The 21,176-nt window shown below is 28.8% G+C and overlaps 2 protein-coding genes across 9 annotated transcripts in view; both read right to left on the bottom strand.

The window, feature by feature from the left end:
• LOC145184636 (tyrosine-protein phosphatase non-receptor type 13-like) overlaps window positions 1-576 on the bottom strand; it is a 36,133-nt gene extending 35,557 nt beyond the window's left edge. The window contains exon 1 of the mRNA XM_090091986.1: window positions 388-576. The gene's annotated coding sequence lies outside the window, so the exon portion shown is untranslated. The remainder of the gene's footprint in view (window positions 1-387) is intronic.
• A 2,481-nt stretch (window positions 577-3,057) lies between these two features.
• LOC145184936 (lysine-specific demethylase 2A-like) lies at window positions 3,058-20,108 on the bottom strand. 8 transcript variants are annotated; one of them, XR_016454080.1, is made up of 19 exons: window positions 19,950-20,108; window positions 18,975-19,119; window positions 18,474-18,552; window positions 17,424-17,473; window positions 16,710-16,882; window positions 16,052-16,161; window positions 15,873-15,966; window positions 15,103-15,256; window positions 14,807-14,922; window positions 14,361-14,687; window positions 13,449-13,547; window positions 12,940-13,362; window positions 12,360-12,551; window positions 11,687-11,743; window positions 11,414-11,527; window positions 11,182-11,304; window positions 11,043-11,102; window positions 3,663-3,803; window positions 3,058-3,437 (listed from the first exon to the last, which is right to left on the bottom strand). XR_016454080.1 is itself a non-coding variant. In XM_090092930.1 (18 exons), the coding sequence occupies exons 1-18, from the start codon at window positions 19,971-19,973 to the stop codon at window positions 3,756-3,758; spliced, it is 2,388 nt and encodes a 795-aa protein (XP_089949056.1). In that variant the 5' UTR covers window positions 19,974-20,108; the 3' UTR covers window positions 3,539-3,755. The 8 variants fall into 8 exon arrangements, 7 of the variants coding, with proteins under 7 accessions (XP_089949056.1, XP_089949057.1, XP_089949053.1 ...); XM_090092930.1 differs by lacking the exon at window positions 3,058-3,437 and having other exon boundaries at window positions 3,539-3,803; XM_090092931.1 differs by lacking the exon at window positions 3,058-3,437 and having other exon boundaries at window positions 3,539-3,803; window positions 17,428-17,473.
• Window positions 20,109-21,176: the final 1,068 nt, after the last annotated feature.

The following is a 21,176-nucleotide window of genomic DNA, read 5'->3' as shown; positions in this document are numbered from 1 at the left end:
GCTACTAGATGTAGATATTATACTATAATAGACAAATCAATAATTCAAAAGAACTAATATTAAAGATTTAATTTTCATAAACTTTTAGTTTTTGTAAACTTTAATAACAATTTAATATATAACTAACACGTTTTAGACTTTATACATACATAAACACACACACATTCATCCATATACATTCATCCATATACATACATACATACATACATACATACATACATACATACATACATACATACATACATACATACATACATACATACATACATACATACATACATACATACATACATACATACATACATACATACATACATACATACATACATACATACATACATACATACATACATACATACATACATACATACATACATACATACTTACATACAGCTTCTTTGTAAGAAAAAGTTTTCCTTACAAAAACTTATCTTTAACTATTATAAATCGTATCGAATTTAATTTTTTTAAATTTGTTTTTAAAAACGTATACGATGAGATATATCTCTAAGATGAAAATGGTTGTCTATTTTCTCTTTCCTTCGTCAGCTGCTTAAGTAGAACTTCACCATTTCTTTAGTTAAAAGACGCAGGTGTTTACAAAAGTTGATTTTTGAATTTAGATTTCTCATTAATTATAAAACAAGAACATGTTTAAGTTTGGAAACCTTCGTCTTCTATCTCCGTTTAGTCCGCATTTTTTTCTAGCATTTGGATGAAGGTGAGCTTCAGATGTAATTAAAAATCCTCCACATTACAAACTTGTTTTCAAATATGAGAGGATTTCATATGAAAGTTTAGATGATGCATTTTTATATTCTACAAACATTCTAAACCTCATTAAAAATAACTTGATAACTTCAATTCCTGACAAATTATGTTGTCGCACCTGCTTTTATCAGTGTTTTAAAAGTTTAAAGAAAATTCATTACAATTTATACATCTATTTACTTCTCAAGAACTCACAGTTTACTAAAATAAAATTTTAAAAAATATCAACTAGATATTTTCAGCCTTCGATAAAAATAGAAAAAGTTGTTCACAGACCTTAAAATTTAAGAAAAAAAGTAAGAAACAGAAATAAGCATATTAAATAACAAATAGAGAATTTTGTTTGTTACAAATTAAGTTTTTTAAGTCATTAAAAATTTTAAAAATTAAATTAAAACTATGATAAATAAAAATTTTTATAAATTGAAGAATTTTAATTTTTTTTTTTTTTTTTTTAAATATTTTTTAATTTTATTAACTTTTTACTATTTACAATTAATAGTTTAATAAAAAGGTTGCGTTTTGCGGTCACAAAAGTTAATTTTATAAAACTAACACACGTTTAGTACATTAATAAGAGATTGTTTTAATTTTAGTTTGTTAAGAAGACGTTCGGTAGTTAAATTGTATAGACTAGATGGAGTCCACTTTTCTTTATTTTTTCAAAATTTATTAAACTAGCAAACTAAAACCGGGAACGAGGTAAGAAAACGTGACTAAAACAGATTAAATTGCGTAACTGACTGCGTATAAGACCAGCCTAATGTACTTTTGCTCAAACCAAAAATATCGTCGGGATGCAAGGCACTGTAACTTTTAAAGAAAAAACCTGAAAAGTTAAAAATGAAAATATTTTTGTGAAAATTTGTAAAGATATCTTTAAATAAAAACTAAATATTTTCACAGTCTAGACATTACTTGTGTTTAAGCCATCAGTTTTTAAAAAACGAAGATTTATGCAACAGTGTTATTTGCAACATCAAGTTTTGATCTTCTAATTGTGTGTATGTGATCCTTGCGATTTGGTTTAAAACGTTAAAACGATATTTGTTAAAAAGTGGAGTTTCATCGTTCTTATTGAACTATTATAACTTAATTGTTCGAAATGTCAATATTTATTTGAGTAATCATGTAATAAAAATGTTATTAATTTGTGAAAAAATTTTATCTATACTTAAGGTATAAATAAATTTTTTATACAAATTATATTTAAGGAGCAACGAAGTAGTATATTTACAAATATTTGTTCAAAGGTCTTATCATCTATGCATAGTTGTATTCTCTCCAAATACTTCTCAACCAGCGTGATGCGAATTTCGGAAGATAAAAATGATAAATAATTCTTTCGATAGTACTATAGAACAACGATGATTGGGCTTCAAGTTGATGTAAAGGAAAAAGGAAACTATTATTGATGAGTTGCCGCTCTCAACGTTTTTAATTGGTGCTCCAAGACGGTTTTGGTTTTTGAGGCCCTCTACTAAAGTCAATTTGTTGTGGATTTCCTTAGCTACTTTTCCCAGTTTATAGCGTACCAAAATGTACGCTCAGAGCGTACCAAAATGTACGCTCAGAGCGTACCAAAATGTACGCTCAGAGCGTACCAAAATGTACGCTCAGAGCGTACCAAAATGTACGCTCAGAGCGTACCAAAATGTACGCTCAGAGCGTACCAAAATGTACGCTCAGAGCGTACCAAAATGTACGCTCAGAGCGTACCAAAATGTACGCTCAGAGCGTACCAAAATGTACGCTCGATAAGAAGATTTTTCTTCTTTTTTTTTTAAATCTACATACGCATGCAAGTTTCAAAACAAAGTGTGATATGTCTATTTTTTATCCAATTAAATGCTCTATATCACGGGAGATAATACTTAAAGAAAAGAGTTTTTTTTAACAAAATGTATGTATATATATATATATATATATATATATATATATATATATATATATATATATATACATATATATATATATATATATATATATATATATATATATATATATATATATATATATATATATATATATATATATATATATATATATATATATATATATATGTATGTATGTATATAATAGTATTACTAATAATAATAGTGATAATAATAATAATAATAATAATAATAATAATAATAATAATAATAATAATAATTGACGCAGTTTCACTGACCTATGCTGATTAAAATTGATTTTTATTAGAAAAAGAAAAAACTATCTTAGAAGCAGTAGATCATAATGATCAGCATAACGTTTTGTTTTGAAAATTGATGAACTTAAGTTGCATTTATAAAGTAAAATCTTGCATGTTTTTATTTAAGTGCATAATTTTTTATCTTAACATAAAAGTATGATAATAAAGATGCAACATTGCCTTTTTTATCAATTTCAATTTTCATTTCTTAGGATAGGCATTTAAATCTGAGTGGGACACTTTAAGTGAGACACTCCAAGTAGATGATACATCAGAAAACGTGACTACGAAACCAATTCTCAAGATAATTTCATGTTTTACCAAATATTCTCATGTTCCACCAAATAATCTCATGTTTCACCAAATAATCTCATGTTCCACTAAATATTCTCATGTTCCACCAAATAATTTCATGTTCCACCAAATAATCTCATGTTCCACCAAATAATCTCATGTTACGTTTCATATTTTGCTAAACAACAATTTTTTTGGATCTTAATAAAATATTAAGACTTGTTTTATTTTTTAATATCACGAGATTTTTCTTGGTTATTTAACAATTCGCGATAAAAATTCATTTATAAATATCTTTTAAACAAATAATTTACAATCAATAAAATTCTGTTAACTTTGTTGTAGCATTTCACCCTAAACTGTGAAATTTGCAATAATTTTATAAGTAATATTGCAGAACCACCTTTTCGTATATTAACTTTATCCTTTTAAAGAGTGATGTCACATAGTTTTCAGGGTGATGTCACGTAGTTTTAAGGGTGATAATCACAAAGATTTACAGGGTGATACCAAGCACGATATCGTCCATGTTTTTTACTTTTTCCTAAATATCAATAAAAATATTAAAACTACAAAAAATATGAAATAGTACACCTTATTGATAAATTTAATTTTAAGAATGCATGAATAAAATTTGAATAAACTTTGATTGTTAAAAAAGTAAGAAAAACTCTTGTTTTTTCCCGTTAACAAAATTAACACGTAGTTTTTAAAAAACGTTTAATACCCGACGTTATATTTTATATTTATATTTGGCTTCAGTTTAGAAAAGCTTGTCAAAATAATTCAAGCTCAGCATCTGGGAGATTTCTTGTTGAGTTGAGCAACGATGAGAACTTCATGTATAAAACTTATCCAAATTGTTAAGTATAAAAACTTAGAAACTTTAATATTATTCTCAGTCGAATTTACAAGATAATATTATTCTCAGTCAAGTTTACAATTAATATTTAGAGTAGTATTACACAGGTAACTAAAAAGAGTACATTTTGCATTTACATGCCCTCACATCCAATGGCATTTATAGTAAATTGTTCAGTGTAAATCGTTATTATAGTAAATGACACATCTTTATGAATTAATGCAATAGTGTCGCAGAGGTTTTAATATCGTAAATTTGTTTGTTAAAATCGTTCAAATAGCACCGTATTTATTAAAATAGTGTTGTAAGTAAAAAAAATTAATAAAAAAAAGAATAGCGTCGTAAATGAAAAACTAATAAAGACTGAAATACCTACCTAATTCATATTTTTACAATACACTAAATTTTTTTTAAAAAAAAATACGGTTTAATTCATATTTCTTAACTTACAGCATTATTCTATTTATCTTTTTATTGCGGCGTTCATTTTTCTTAATTATAGCATATTTCCCTTTTTTGACGATATTATTCATATTTATACTTCTACGGCATTATTCAATTTTTAAAATACGGCACTATTACAGTCGCTCATTTTTAGATTGATCTGTTAGAAAGAGCAAGGAAAAAAAAACTCCAGCAACTAAAGAGAGTTCAGAAAAGTAGTCATATGTACAAAGGTATATATTATCACGCTTAGGATCTAGGATTCTGGAATATGTGGTTACCTCACCCTGGAGACGTTTTATTGTTTGGATGCTTGCAAAGTTAGTTGTTTTCGTAGTGCTAATTATTTCAGATTTTTCTTATCTTTACAATCTTTTCTACGAATATTTTTAAATTTGAAAGTTTTACGAATTTTACTTTTAAAATGTTTTACTTTTAAGATGATCTGTCAGTTACAATATTTGCGTGTTTCTAAAATATTTGTGTGTTTCTAAAAGTCACTCGATAGTTTTAAATTTTCATATTGACTTAAGATTTTGATTCCGGTAGAAATTTGAGGATAACGATATTTTTGACAATAAAACGCTTTTAAAGCTACTTTATGCTGATTTGGTTTTCATATAATGTTAACATTTTATTTGGTTGCCTTGTTCCATACCCTCCATCTATGGTAACCGAGTTATATATTTGGAAAATAAACATTTAGCTAAACCACCCCTGATCAAAACAGTTTTCAGGCCGTATCTGATCCGCAAAGACGTTTTTTTGGTCCGCCTATAAGTTTATAATTTCTTAATATCAAAGGCGGATTTTTTTTTTTTTTAATTCATCCTATTATATATTTAGAAAAAAAAGAATTTGATGTATAATATTAAGAAAACATTTTATCATACACCATTTTACTTTTTTCATGGATAATAGGATTATTCATGATAGTTTCATGATTGTTAGAGTTATTCATGATTTGTTTTTTTTCTTTTCAAAGTATTATTCTCTCTTACCTTATTTCTTTTATAAAAGTAAGCAAAGATAATTATTTACTTTTAAATTGAAATATAATTAGAGGTCAAATTTGGCGTCGGACGCTGTGGACGACACTTTTTCCTCTGCAAAAAAAAGTGTAAAAAACGCTCGGTAAGCTTCAGCTGAATCTTATCAACCATCAACAAGCAGAGCTTTTATACTGACTTATGTAGATTCATGAGCAAACCCTAATGAATTAGGGACAGAAATAGAAAATTATAACTCGCTAATTTTATATAGAAATTGACAATTGTCAGAGCAAATCTGATGCAGAAGAAAAAACTCTTAAGTTTATTTGTAAGGATTATGTTAATAGATAGAACAAATAAATAGTTTGATTTTCTATTTACAATCGGTGATCCTGAATGTCATCTAACTATCAAATTTCTTTAAGGTGATTTTGCTGATCTGATATTTTGAAAAATTGATAGCTTACAAGTTATTTGCATACCTTACTATGTGTACTTACTTGCTTAAAAATAAATGTTAAATTTTCCCTAAAAAAATTAAACGAAAAAATAATAATAAATAAAAATATAAAAAATACTTTTCTTTTTAATACCTCTTTTACTGCTATAAGGTGTTCCAAAGCTAAAGAGATAATTGGATAAAAATTACAAAACACTCACACACCTTCAGCAAGATTTAAATGACGATGTTTTATGTAGTCAAAATATGTCGTCATGCCATTTCCATAGGTTTTAGATGGGTTTTAAGCCGTGTAATTGGGCCTAGCACTGTAACAAATGATATTTTGATTGAGAAAGAATATTTTAATTGATTTGGCATTTGGCTTGGAATCAGTACCTTGCTGATAAATCATTGGTATGGTCAAAGGGATTTTGCCTCTTGCAAAGAGAATCATCTGATCTTCTATTTTTTTTTTTTGTAGACATGTTGATTAGTAATAAACAGAATTAGGTCCGGCAACACTAATGAAACATTTCCAAAGCATATTTCTTTTTTACAGTCATACTCCGTGTTTTGTGTTCGATTTCTGGTGGTCTACTAACGGGTATTTTATCGTCTTGAAGATTGAAGTTTGATTTAACAGATCACAATACATGATGTTATTGAACTACAGCCTGGTTTTTTATATATTTAGATGAATTCCACCTTCTTACTTTTATTTTCCATTACCATGTCTGGGATTATGAATTTCTACATTAAAATATTTGTGGTACCTCAAAGTATTTAATTAGAAAAATATCATGAATGAGAATATTTTTGAACGTCTTACAAATTTTAATTTGGAAAATGAATCTTCTGGAAGTGAATTGGAAGATAAAATTTAGAAAGAAGATAGTGAAAGTAAAGTTGTAGTTAATGCAGAACATAGCATGTTGGGTGCAATGGAAGAATTCAGAAAACAACAGTAGAGGAACAACGTGGTAGACGTAGAAGGGAAAGCATTGCGAGAGAGCGAATGAGACCAACAGTTAATCTGGCAATTTATTTATTTTTTACTCTAGAAATGAAAGAACGGACACTTCATGAAAGCAATCAAGAGGCTTAACGTGCCATTACGAGCTGGAGAGGTATCTCAACATATTGCACAACGCTGGAAGGTTTTCAAGGTATGGGTATGACATCAAAGGACATAAAGTGATTAGTTATTGTGGTATACGATTTCTGATGGGTGCTATGAGACAACAAAATTGTTTCTCAGAAGCCTATACGAACTCAGAATTTCTGCCTATAAAACCACAATGCCTCGAGAAAGATTTGAAATGATTACGAAGTTCGTGATATTCGATAACAAGGAAACACGTACTGAAAGATATCAACGCGATAAACTAGCAGCTTTTTAGAAACATTTGCGAACAGTTTGCCAAAAGTCATCGCTAATATTTCATTGATTCCGATATGATTTGCGTTAATGAACAAATAGTGTCAATACGGGCCAAAAAAACCTGACAACCATAGCACTTAAGTGTTGAAGTTGACCAATTTTAAGTTCCTCTATTTTTATTACGTTGAGACCTGTTTGGGGAAGATTGATGGGGTACGAGAAGAAGAACGAGTGGTGATGCAGTTAACTGAACCATTTTATGGTAGTGGGAGAAATGTCACAACAGACCAATTATTCACATCTGTTCCACTAGTTAAAGCACTAAACGGAAACAAACTAGATATCCTTTCCAAATTACTTCTTTCTCGAGATCAATTTAAGTCTATCACTGTGTATTCTGAATAAATGCAGCTAGTGAGCTACAGTCTTAAAATTAACATATTGTCTATTCAACACCCCCACAGAAATGCCAGAAAAAGTACATCAGATGCTAATTGCAATCCTCAATTACAATGATACTAAGTTTGGCGTAGTTACAGTTGACCAGCTAGCTCATGCATATACTGCACGGCAAAAGGCAAGACTCCAATATAGTCACAAGATTTTTTTAACTTTTAATTTTTTATAAGTTTATATTATTTAACTTTCTGGCAGACACTGTGTTGACCAATGACTTTGTTTGGCAATCTTAAATTTGATGCTGTCAATACTAGCTAGTTCCTTTTCAACAAGCCGCAGTATGAAGGTAATCATAGTTTATCAAAAGAAATACAGTTCTTACTGAAAATGAGTCTAAAAAATGATGGAAACTGCAATGGACCGCCGCATTGTTGAGTATTTCAGTCAGGCCCGAGACGATATTTTGCTTTGATGTCTGCAAAACAACATTTTCCAGCCCAAGATGCTTTAGGCAAAACTAGAAAGTCACATCATCTGTGCTATATCCGTAACCGATGTGTTTTTGCAAGATGCTCCGAGTGTACTGACCACAGCTGTGGAGAGCACTCGTTAATTGTTAGTCATACTTGTATGTAATGACTTTGAGTTATCGCTGACCTTAAATATCACTTTCTGTTTTTAATTTATATGTAAGAAAACAAAATGTATATTTTATTTATCTTTAACAGAGTTATACTATTAACAAACTCTACACTGTAATAAATAAACTAACTGTAATAAATTTGTACCATTAAAATCTTATAGCAACTCTCCAGCTGCAACAGCCAAGGGGTGGTGTTTTGAGGTTACAAAATAAGTGCGCAAATAAAGGGTTAAAGCCTCAGAAGTAGAACCCTAAAAGCCTCAAACTATGTGATTTATCGAAAAGGAATTTAAATCGTTTTATGAAACAAGCATATTTGCTTGAATATATTCAGTTTAAAAAAAAAACTACATACATACTAACAGAACAATTAAAGTCTATCTATACAGCCTTGAGCGTTTATGTACATACATACATACATACATACATACATACATACATACATACATACATACATACATACATACATACATACATACATACATACAAACATACATGCATACATACGTGAGTCTATATCTTTTAATAACACATTTGCATGAGTGAACATAACCTTGCAATAAGTATAGTGCAAAAATAAACGGGTCTCATTAAAATTATGTATATATAAATAACCGTAACCAAGGACTATAAAAATACCCAATGACCTAACTCTAGAGCTTCCACGTTAAATTCAAAAGTTCTAAATTGAATTATTTAGACTCCTAACCAAAATTTTTAAACTAAATACGCCTAATAGAAAAACTAAACCGAATTTCTCTACTACTAAACTTTTCATGCCAAAAGGAGTATATTGAAAGACTTTTGATGAATTTTCGCATGATTATTGATAACACTAACTCGCTACTGTTATTATAAGATTACAAACTACGTTTTACTCTGAGAAAATTACTTTTAACTGTTTACGTTTTGAAGGAAAAGATCTTAGGGAAACCATGTTAAACACTTTAAGTCTTGTTAGATTAAGGCCACACTCTATCGAGATAACAAAACTTAAAGATTTCAATAAAAGGTGTCCCACAAATCAAGGTGAATCACAATCCTGCGATTCTATTTATTATTATTTGTATCAACATTACTTGAACTACTATTACGACTTACCAGTATATATTCAACTTGTAGTGATCGTTATAACATTTCATTAAACTTTTTGGTTGACCTCATTCTTAGTGAAAACATTGAGTTATTTTGAGCAAGATAATTACGTTTTTATCAAACTTAATTTCGCGGTTCTTAAACTTCAAACGCACAATAGTCAATCCTGCTGCCCTTGTATATAATTATATAAATTAGAATGAAAAACAGGGGATGCAGCTGAGTAATAAAGAAGCTTAATTGGCTGAGCATAATAGTGGCTTGGTAACAGCATAGGAGTTTCTGAAACGCATTATAAAATCTTCTTCTGAGAACGAACATCCTTCACACAAAACCTCTTGTAAAACACCACTAGATACGTGTTCATTCTTAATAAGAGCTTCCATACCTACAACGGTTACACGAGAACAATAACTTATATCCAAACGGCGCAAATATCTTAGATTTTTAAGTATATAAGCAGCTGTATCATCCGAGATATCACATCCGGCTAATATGAGGTCTTCGAGACCAGGTAATCTGCTTTCATTTGAGTATAAAGGGTTTAGTGTAATAGGGCCGAGTAACTGTATCATAAATTTATCATAAATAGCGCTACACCATGATAAGTTTAAATACTTCAACTGAGAACAATCTACTCTCATGAGAGCTGATATTGTCGCAGCAGTGCTTAAACTTAAATCCATACCCTCTAAGCGAGGCAAGCGCCTCAAAAGCCATTCTAATTGTTTAGCTGTCGTATTTGTACATGAAAGTTTCAATAGAGAAGGTTGACGCCTAACAACTCCACAAAGCATCGAAGTGGTTAAAGTCCGATTAGATATATCTATCTCGCTCCACAGGCGATTATCTAAGCACCATTGGTTCCAAGCTTTAGAGACTAACATGCAATTTGCAATGTCACCTTTACTTAAATACATGAAAACCTGAACCCATAGTCTTCTATTTAGCGGATGTTTTCCATCGTCAGTCATTATGCAAGTCTCGTGCTGAGTCAATGGTCCAGGACGAACAACCGTAATTGCAGTGTGCGTAATCAACGGACATCGGATATTTTCGGGAACTTTGTCAAACGATTTGTGTTTAGGCGCCTTAAATGTAAAAAGTGCACAGGAAAGTAACATTTTTTTTTTTTTTTTCAAAGATAATAAGCAACCTTTTTTACGTTCTGGTCTTTTTTTAAAGAAATAATTTTCCACATAAATCTTTTGAGATACATAGTCTGGTTAATTTCCATATACTCAATGTTTTCATCATAATCTGCCTCTTAAATTTCTAGGAAAGTCGTTTTGTCCGACTAGAAGTACTAAAACTTTTAGTTTTAAAATAACTTAGTCCAAGTGACTCACTACTAATTTGAAAATAAAGCATATTGAAGAAAGTGGCTATTTTTTTGCTTATCAGTAACATTTTCTTTTTAAATATACATACATTTAATTATTTTTAAATATTTAATTATTCGTTGAGGTTGCAAATTTAATAGCACATTTGCATTTACAGATCGAAAGCAAAAAGCAGAAATTACCTTTAACTTTTTCATAAGTGGTTCGAGTTCACATTTATTATCTGAGCCTTCACAACAAACCTGAACATAAATTATTGCAGATTTAGGATACACACATACTAGCATATTCATATGCATAACCTCGTGCATAGATTCATACCTTACTCTTACTTTCTTTAGAAGTCGTTTCGTGATTATGGCCATTGGGCGCTTTTATATCGATGTTGTGTATCCTATCTACACTTAGTTTTGCTTTTTGTAAAATTTGCTTCAAGTTTTGAACCTAAATTGGAAGAAGACTTTAAAAATTTCCTAAGAAATACGAGAAAAGCTTCAAAAACTGAAAAGTAATTTAATTTCTTTACCTTATAGAAGATTTCTTAAATACTTACTTTGTTAGCCATTTGATTATTAGACATGGGCTTTTTTTTTGATAGAGATTTTTCGGGTTTAATATGATTTTCTCCTGGACTAAGGTCGTTTGATTCTTCTTGCTTGAGAGCCATCTGGAGAACAAAAATAAACAAAAAAAAAACAAAAACACGAAGATTAGGCGCCTTGTAAATCTATCTACGAAATATTCCTGTTCAAAAATTTATTTATAATGAAAAGAAGAATTATTTAGCTATGTATCATAGAAAAGAAAAACAAAAACATTATTATACCTTGCGCTTATATTCGCTCATGTGACCGCTCGCTTTTTGAGGAGAAAATTTCTCTGCCTAAATTAACAAGATGTTAGTTCAAAGTTTCATTCTAGAAATCTAGTTCTTAAAAAGATTTTTACATGACAGATGTAGCGAGGATTGTAGAAAAGTGAATTGTGTACACGGTTCGTACAGAAAACACCGACTTTTCCATATTCGGCAAAAATGCAACATTTTTACCTGATCAAAATGTGTGACCACTAATCATTAAAATAAGTATTTTTTTTATTTATTTGAAAAAATAACATATATATATATATATATATATATATATATATATATATATATATATATATATATATATATGCTATAAATTTTTTTTTAAAACATTTTGGTTAAAAAAAATTATATAGCAAAACTAAAAAAATGAGAAAAAAGTAAAGAAAATAAAATTTTGCCAGTAAAATAAAATTTCTTGACTTTAACGCCATTCTATAAATAAGAGACAGCTTAAAAGATTTCCCGATTGTAAAAGTTTTTGCAAATAATTTCCACGAGTTTCCCATTTTTTCCTTAACATTCGCTTAGTCAGTAGTTTTCACTGTTTTCCGGACCCTATACAAACCCTCTATAAAGTTAAAGCTATTTTAGTGAGGAAGCAACGGTTAAAAATGGGGGAAAAGACTTTCACCTTCTTGTCAGTGCAACATTTCGGACACTCCCAGCAATTGTTTACTTTCTTTGACATTTTGCATGGTGAAGATTTCTTTAAGCATTCTGGATGTACAATCTCAGAACATATGGAGCATTCCATTAGTATACGCTCATCTTCTTTATGTCCATTATGGCAGATGTAACATTCAACATACGCAGGGAGTTTGGGCTAAACAAAAACATATATTTGCAAAGTACACAATAACTCCCATTCTTATTTGAAGTTCCATAAAGCATCGTAGCTCGTCTTTCTTATTTCGGTTCAGCTAGATTCAGTAAATTTCAGTCTTAAAATCATTTTACTTGACGAAATTTTAATTATAACTTTGTTAAAATTTGGGGAATTTGTTCCTTCTTATACCGTGAGTGTTGAGAAAAGCAGATCTCACTAGTCTGTGAGATTTCACCGCTTGATGAACAAACATTTTGGGGAAAAACAAATAAATAGAAAATAATTCCACGAAAAAATGTATTTTTTTTTTACAAGTAAAGCTAATACTCGTTCTGCTAATACTCATTCTACAGGTAAAGCTCATATTTTTATTTACATAACTTACATTTTGACAGAATCTCCTTGCACAAGACTGCTTTAATAGACCGGGTCCACCGTTCTTGATCATATCCAAGCAATAACGACACTCTTCACAATTTTTCCGTAAACATCCCTCGCAAACACGGCAACGTACACGACGCACAACTGTCTTGCTCTTCTTACCATGCTCTTTTCGCTTCTCAGATTCTATGCGAACTTTGCGTTTATCTTTTAACAAGGGAGATTGAATTTCATTTTTAAAATTATTTCTGGTTATAGCTTTTGGAATATCTTCTAAAGGAATTTTTCTTTTTTCCAAATACTTGTTAAGTTTTTCTTTAAACATCGGCTTTGACGGAATTTTTTTAGATGATACAACTTTTTTGGTTGTGAGTTTTTTGATTGGCGAATTTTCCAAAGGAACATTTACAGGAGACGATAGATTTTTCTGAATCATAAAAGGAACCTTTAAAATATCAATAAAGACCTTTAAAATATCAACAATCGAAGATCAACAAAACAATCAAAGCAAACCTGGTCAGGAAAATCAAGATGATCGTTTAATTGCTTGAAAATATTGACACCTTGACATGCCAAAAATTGATCGTCATCTTCATGGTGTTGTAGCAACTCCTGTATAAAAAAACTTTAACTACACACAGGTTTACCTAAAAGTGTAGTGATCAAAATACCTTGGATTTCTAAAAGTCCATTTTTTAAGGTAAAAAAAAAAAAAAAATGCAATAGTGTTGAAAGGGCTCAGATAACAACTCTTGTAAACAAAAAAGTTGACAAGAAGTTCACAGAAGAACTAAAGAAGCATATTAAGAAGAATTTTGTCCATTAGAAAGACTGCTGAAACTTTTCAACTTGATAAAAGGATTGTGAGGTCAGTGTTGTCAAACCTATCTGACTTTTGACAGAAGACTCTAAGCTCTCAAATTAGAACAACCAAAAAGTTTCTTTTTTCAAATGACTACAGAGCTATGGCCTATCCATCGATCATCAAAATTTTATTAGATGAGAAGCTATTTAATGCTATATCATCAACAGAAAGGCTAACAAAAATCAAAAGACAATCTGGCCAGATTTTGGCTCAAAGACTTTTGGAGTTCATTCCAGCCAGATTTGAATCCACTTGATTATTCAACACTGAGGATTGTGGAGAGCAAGGCATGCAAAATGACCCACTCAGGTCTCTCAAGTTATTCATTAAAAGAGCATAAAACTTGGTCTAGGGAATACCTCATCAGTACTTACTAGGCCTTCTGCCCACATCATTAAACAAAATGGAAGTCAAATAAAATCTTAAGGTAGACAAGGCATTTATCTCAAGCTTTTTTTTTCAAGAAATGATTATTTTTGTCTTAAAACTTCAGTAGTAATAAAACTCTACAAATTACTGCCACACCCTGTAAAATTTTAAAAATAAAATAAATAAATTACTTCTAATCTATCAATAAGATCCACTCCATCATCTTTTAAATCCTTTGGAAAGTTGAGCTTTGCAAATGGCCATATACGAAATGATTTGCACAGATCTTTTAAACCTTTTAGTTCATATGTTGTTAGATAAATATTTGCCCATTTTTGCTTTGCTTTTTTGGTTTCTTCCACAGCATCATCTTTTACAGCTTTCAAAAAGTTTTCATCTTCAGCTTCAAATTCAAGAATTCTTCTTTCATCTAGATCTCGCTCAAGTATATCAACATAAGCTTTTATGACATACCAATGCAGTTCAGCAAAAAAAGGAAAACAAAGTCGGCGAGGAACCTTGAAAAATTATGAAAAGTTTTCAGAAAATAAAAATAATTTGATCAATAAGTCCAGAAAATACATAAAATTCAAAAAACATTAACTTTAATTTACATATATATGAACTTAAGTTGTACATGAGTAGTTTCTTCAATTTTGGCTGCTTTTAGTTGAAGAGAAATATTGTAACTGTGAACAAAGTTCCCACCAAACACTAGAGAGTCCACTGGAGTATAAACACTGTGTATCCAGCCTAAAATGTCAATTATTATAACTCATTAATTCTAAATCTATTAATAGTAATTTAAAACATACACAAAAGCTAAGTGAAAATATTAAGAGCATTAAAAACTTATTTATTCAGTTGAAAACAACAGTAAAATTTGAGACCATAAAGCACAAATGAAAAAAAAAAAAAAAAAAAAGTGAAAACCTGTTGGAATCATAAAAGTATCTCCTGCTACTAAATGAACCCGGTGACATTGATTTACAACATCTCCAAGAAACATATCTTGCTGACGACCAGACAAAACCCAATCTTCATAATACTTCAAGTTTTCATCTGTAGGGGGGATTAACCAAAACACCTTTTTAAAACAAAATCAAGAATTCATGTACATCAGAGCAGGTATTTTAGGAATGAATCAAAATTAAAGTTTTATTTTTATTAAAAGCTAAACTAAAGACATTTTTAAAAATTATTTAGTTGGAAAAATATTTTAAACATTTTACTAACAGATAAAAATAACAAATTACAACTACATTTATTTTAAATCCATATAGTAATATTAATTCTGATTGCAATCATCTTATTTCATGATAATGTAAATAAAAGTAAATGGAAATCACCTATGCACTATGGTCTTTTGAAACAAAAACAATAAAAGTGATCTTCATGGTAGAGCAACTCAACATACATACTTAATGTATTTTAACTGAATCTTGTTACATTAATCAAAACTTTTTGATTTTACTGACAGACTGTTTAAACAAGCAATAGGTTTTTTTTTTCATAATGTCAAAATCTAACACTAACAGCTCACTACTTTGTGCATAATGTCAACATTCTAACTTTAATACCTTGCTACTTTGTGGAATATATTGAAAAAATCAATATATGGATCACTATATGGAGAAATATTAACATATGGATCACTGGAGAAAAATCAATATATGGATCACTGGAGAAAAAGAAAACTTTACCTTAGCTCCTTTAAGAATATGATACCATACTGAGGTGCCTCCAAAGTCAATATGGAAATCTGTATAGCAACCAGCAACACTCATCAGGCAATATCTTTTTAAAAGTATTTTCAATTACATAACAGTATGTTAAATAAATGAAAAAAATTTTTTCTAGATAACAACAGAATGATAATTACTTGCGCACTTTAGGATACTTCATATTTTCAACAACATTAGTGGTATCCTTCTGTTCTGATAAAAGATGTTTTGGCCACACCATTTGTACCCAATCAAGATCAGCTTCAACCTGAAATTTTTCATGAAAAATTATCTATTTTGCCTCAGGTAATCTTTTCATTAGAGATCAAACAGAATAATGAAATTCATATTTTTTTAATTTATTGAATTGAAAAAAAAAATTCCTAATTAAATCTTTTTTTACATATTTTCTTCAGTAAACTGCTTATTTCAAGGAGCTACTTTCAAAAACTATATTGTTAAAATTATTTTCAAATGAGATTGTAAAATCTAATGTATCATTCACACTGATATCTTCTGATCTATAAAGCTTTTAAAATAAATAAGTGAAATGGCCATAAAATCAAATGCAAAAATTGCCATAAAAGACTTATGTTCAAATAAGTATTGCAATTTTTTTTTTTTTTTTTTTTTATAGCAAATGTAAATATATAGGAAAACCCACTTACTATGTTTCATGAAATAGTTTTACAAATCTTGAAGATACTTATATATAAAATAAAATTTTGCTGTTTCTGAATACAAATCTCATGGTTTATTCTTAAACTTAAAGTATGAAATTAAAAATGTAAATAAAAATTTTACTATCAAACTTACAATATCAGGACATTTCACTAGCCTGTCAAGTCCAGTATGACTGAATTCTAGACTTGTTACATTTAAGATTTTTTCTCTCTCTAGCCCCATATAGTATTTGACCCATTGATGCACGCTCATTTGGATGGCCTCATGTGTATCACAATCAAACACATCAACTGTTCGGCGTGCACCTAAAAAATAAATTTAAATCTATTGAAGCATTTTTATCTAGTTTTTGTAAAAACTAGATAAAAATGTTTTTTGCAAAAAAAAAAAAAAAAAAAAAAAAAAAAAAAAATTCAACATAAACATTAACAACATGCAAATATGTTTTGAATTGAACAACTGAATCCAAACCTAAAAACATTTTATCTGAAATCACAATAATGTGTGTAGGTAGGTCAAAAATATTTTAAAAGAATTATTTTGAAAGTAGTATATAAGATGTAGAATAATTTAAACATTAAAAAAGATTTTACTTTTAAATTATAAATAATTTGAAATCTTAACTCAAAGCTTTTTTTTATATTTTTTCCTCAATTAACTTTATCTAAGACAAATGTTGTTCTTAGAAATACCAAATAACATATATTTGCTAAACATTTAAAATAAAATTATTAAGAATTAGTCACTTTTAAAATATATTTCATTTATTTTTACAAGACAATTAAGGATAAGGCAGCACAATACACTTTTATTGTATTTTCATGCAAAAGTAAAATAGTTAATTACCTACATAGCTCTTTACATCTATCACACTGAACAAATCTGCATCTGGCATTCTAAGTTGAATAATTACAAGTTCTATTAACAATAAGTTAATCTGACAAACTTCCACCATATTTTATAAGAATTTAAACAGTTTTCATATTTAAATTCTTTACATAAATACCCTCTACTCAAGATATTTTAATTAAAAAAGTTAAAAGAAAATGAAACTCCATTGCACAATTATTTTTCTCTTTTTCAATACAACTATGATATACTAATTGAAAGTGTTGTTTACTACAACACAGATGACTATTTTAGAACTTACTAATATAATCAGAAACACGGATAACTATTTTAGAACTTACTAATATAATCAGAAACACGGATGACGATTTTAGAACTTACTTATATAATCAGAATCACAGATGTTATAGGCTTACTTTTAAAACCATCTAGTTCTAGTTAAAAATTTTTTTCAAAAAACAATCAAAAAACCCTAAACATCTAATTTTAGTAAACATAATAGTTTTTATTTTTAATGCTAGGGAAATATTATAGTTAGTCATTTAGAAACTTTGCATCATAGGGTAAAATTAAATTTTCCATAAAAATGCATTCAAAGTCAACTTTTACAAAAACAATGGGCTAAGGTTCAAATTATTGCATGTTGCTGTTCATTGTTTAATACACATAATGGAATTACACACTTAGTGGCAGAAGAAAATAGGGATTTGTAAAAATAAGAAAAATGAAAAATGTAGGAGTAAAAACTGACTTATGAAAAATAAATTACTACAAATACATTATAAAAATTAACTATATTAATATCAATCAAATGATTTTTTGACGTTTGAATAAAATGTTTAATAATGTAAAAAGTATGTAGACTATGAGAGCTAAATTACCTATATCAGAACAGCTGTCTTATAACTGTATTTAACTTTAACCAGGCCTTTTATTGTAAATCTGCATGGCCTGGAGAACTCTAAAGGTTTTTAATTACAATTATGAAACTGCTATATAGTTCAAACTATAATATAAAAACTTATTTTTTCTTTAAATGACTCTTACTTCAGTCCTAGACCATCTTTACGCTTAAAAAGTATGGGGATATTGAAACCATTTGCTTGAACATATTTCAAATTGAAATCTAAAAAAAAAAAAAAAAAAAAAAGAGGTAACTCAAAGTACAATATGCTAAAAAGATTGCTTTTTAGCATACAACAAATTCTAACTTATCACAAATGTAATATTAAGACTACCAATTTATTTTTTCCAGCTAAGATTTGATTGAATTGAAAAATATATAGAAAAGCAAAGGTAAGAATTAAATATAGCAGAAGAAATATTTCAACACTTGTTTCATTCAGCTAACAAACCAAATATTTTTACAAAAGAGATGGAAGAGGCATATTATAGTTTAAAAAGAAATTTATTTTTAGATAAAAGTACACAATTAGGATTGGGTATAAGAGGTTTTGGAGGGTCACTAACTGTGCAGATTAAGAGGTTTTGGAGGGTCAATAACTGTGCAGATTAAGGAAATAATCATTAATTTTTAGAACTATTTACTTTGGCCCTCCATTTCCAGTATGACATCTTTTAAATTTTCATTAAACTTTTTATCTACAAGCTTTTCTTCCACAGAGAATTGTCTCTTTCCTTCAATCTCATCATCTATTTTTGAATCATTATAAACTTTTGCCTCCCTCGCTCTCTAAAAAAAAAAAAATACTTAAGAGAGTTGAAAAAGTTTCACCAAACTTGTTAAAACATTAAAGTATAATAACTAATATGAAGTTTAAAACGTAAATTAATACCTATAAGTATATATTTATATAACATTTATTAACTTAAAAAATCAAGTTAATTGACTTTTGTTAATCAGTGGAACAAGTTTATGTTTTGCCTTCATGTAAGAACTTTTCAATTTCCTATCCACTTGGTTAAATAAAAAAAAGTTGAGTTTCTATCTCTATAACAGAACGTATGGCAAAACAGTTTTGTGTAACTTTATCTATACATGGAAATGCTAATATGCATTTATTGCTTTTCTCTACAACAAATTTGTAATAGAGATTTTGTCTCCAAACTTTATTTTGTATTTAGTTTATTATTGCTTTATTTTCATGTTTAAGAAAATACAAAAGTAAACAATAATTGTATAGTTGATAACATATTCCATAAATCTAGACAAAAATTTTGCTTAAAAAAAAAAAATACGAACAGTCAAAAATACTGCTTAAATTCCTTCCAGTAAATACATTTATTGAAAATTGTTTACATTTGTATTTGTGATGGAACAAAACATGTTTAAAACTATAGTACTAATTTAGTAAAAACTTTAGAACCTAAGAAAAATTAAAGCTTAATGTTTTTTTATTTTATGACCTTTTTAGGTAAGCTGTAAAAAAATAAAGTCTGTTTTTAAGTAACTTGTAATTCCAGACAAGGATATTAACAATGACTATGACATATGCACTGTTTATTACAAACTACACCATAAAATTTGAGACAAATATAGAGAAATTATATTTAAACAGTTACCAAACTGCGTCCGAAGCCATCCATTGCTAATAGAGATTACTAACTCAGACTTTTTCTTTAAAGATAGTCAGATTACCATTTGCAGCATATTCATTGTTAGACTTTTTTTCAGGCATGATGGCCCATATTTAGGGCCGTCTGTTGCGGGTTTTTAAAATCTTTAGAAACCTTTCAAAAACCTTGTTTCCATGTTTACGAAAAAGTAAGGTAAAAGTCTTTAAATCTAAAATGCCGATTGTAGTTTAGTTTCAGATAACTTAGGAAAAAAATTTTTATTTATCAAAAAGCTTCAGATTCTTGACGAAGAACTTAAACGAATTGCTTCATAAGACCTAACTTTATTTCCAATAGGGGGTATCAATACGTATTAAGGCCCTATAACTGGTTCCTACTTGAAATTATATTTTCCTATTTTGATTTCAGTTAACTTAGGCAATGAGTACAAGCGTTACCGATTGGCATTAAAAAATGAAAAATTTCAGAAAGTTGGCTTATTTTAGGTAGAGATAACTTCTGGTTTTGGGTAATGCCGTGGCTAATCTTGATGATAAAATTCTCAATCATGAATAAGTGTTTCTTTTAGAACAAGAACAAAACTTTTAAGTTTTTTTAACGTCATATAAAATTTACAGCATGGGTACATACAAAAAAAGGATATATAAACAAACGGAATGAGCAGTTGATGGCTCTGCGATGATCTTTTTGTTGTTACCTTCTAGTTGTAAACTTTTCTAATTATAAACAATCTTAACTTTTTCCTTTAACTTTGAAAGGTCATTGTGCCGGTAATAAAAATAAACTAGATTATTTACTTTAGGAGAAAAAGTCTTATAGTGTTTCTTTGAAAGTAGTTGCAAACACCCTTGTTCCACCTTTAATTTGTAAACCTTGCTTAATAAGTAGGGTAGGGCGGGGCTAGTTGTGCAACTTTTACTAAATCTAAAAGATCTCTTGAACGGTGTGTCGGATTTACATAATTTTTTCACTATTAGAAAGATAATTTTATAAATTTGCTAAAAGTTGCTTAAGAAAAAAACAAAGAAGTTTTTAGATTTGTTTGAGAAAATATTCCCTGAAGTTTATCAAGCTGCTCAACCTGCCCCAGCTGGGGCAGGTTGAGCAGCTGTGTAGGGTAAGTTAAAAATAAAATTAGTAAGTAAAATTTTTATTTCTGAACTTTTGACTTATATTTTATTTACTAAGTAATATTTAAGTAAAAATATTTTT

The sequence above is a fragment of the Hydra viridissima genome, unplaced genomic scaffold (genome assembly GCF_058129835.1).
Source record: "Hydra viridissima isolate aposymbiotic clone 2 unplaced genomic scaffold, HvirCarnegie_v1 scaffold_7, whole genome shotgun sequence".
Classification (NCBI taxonomy): Eukaryota; Metazoa; Cnidaria; class Hydrozoa; order Anthoathecata; family Hydridae; genus Hydra; species Hydra viridissima.
This window is presented reverse-complemented; position numbering and strand designations above follow the sequence as displayed.

Coding starts and splice junctions, on each gene's coding strand:
- LOC145184936 (XM_090092925.1), bottom strand. CDS start 19,973: ATGGATGGCTTCGGACGCAGTTTG. Junction 15,257..15,872: donor ATATTCTTAAAGGAGCTAAG/GTAAAGTTTTCT, acceptor TGTTTTAAAAAG/GTGTTTTGGTTAATCCCCCC. Junction 14,923..15,102: donor TACTTTTATGATTCCAACAG/GTTTTCACTTTT, acceptor TTGACATTTTAG/GCTGGATACACAGTGTTTAT.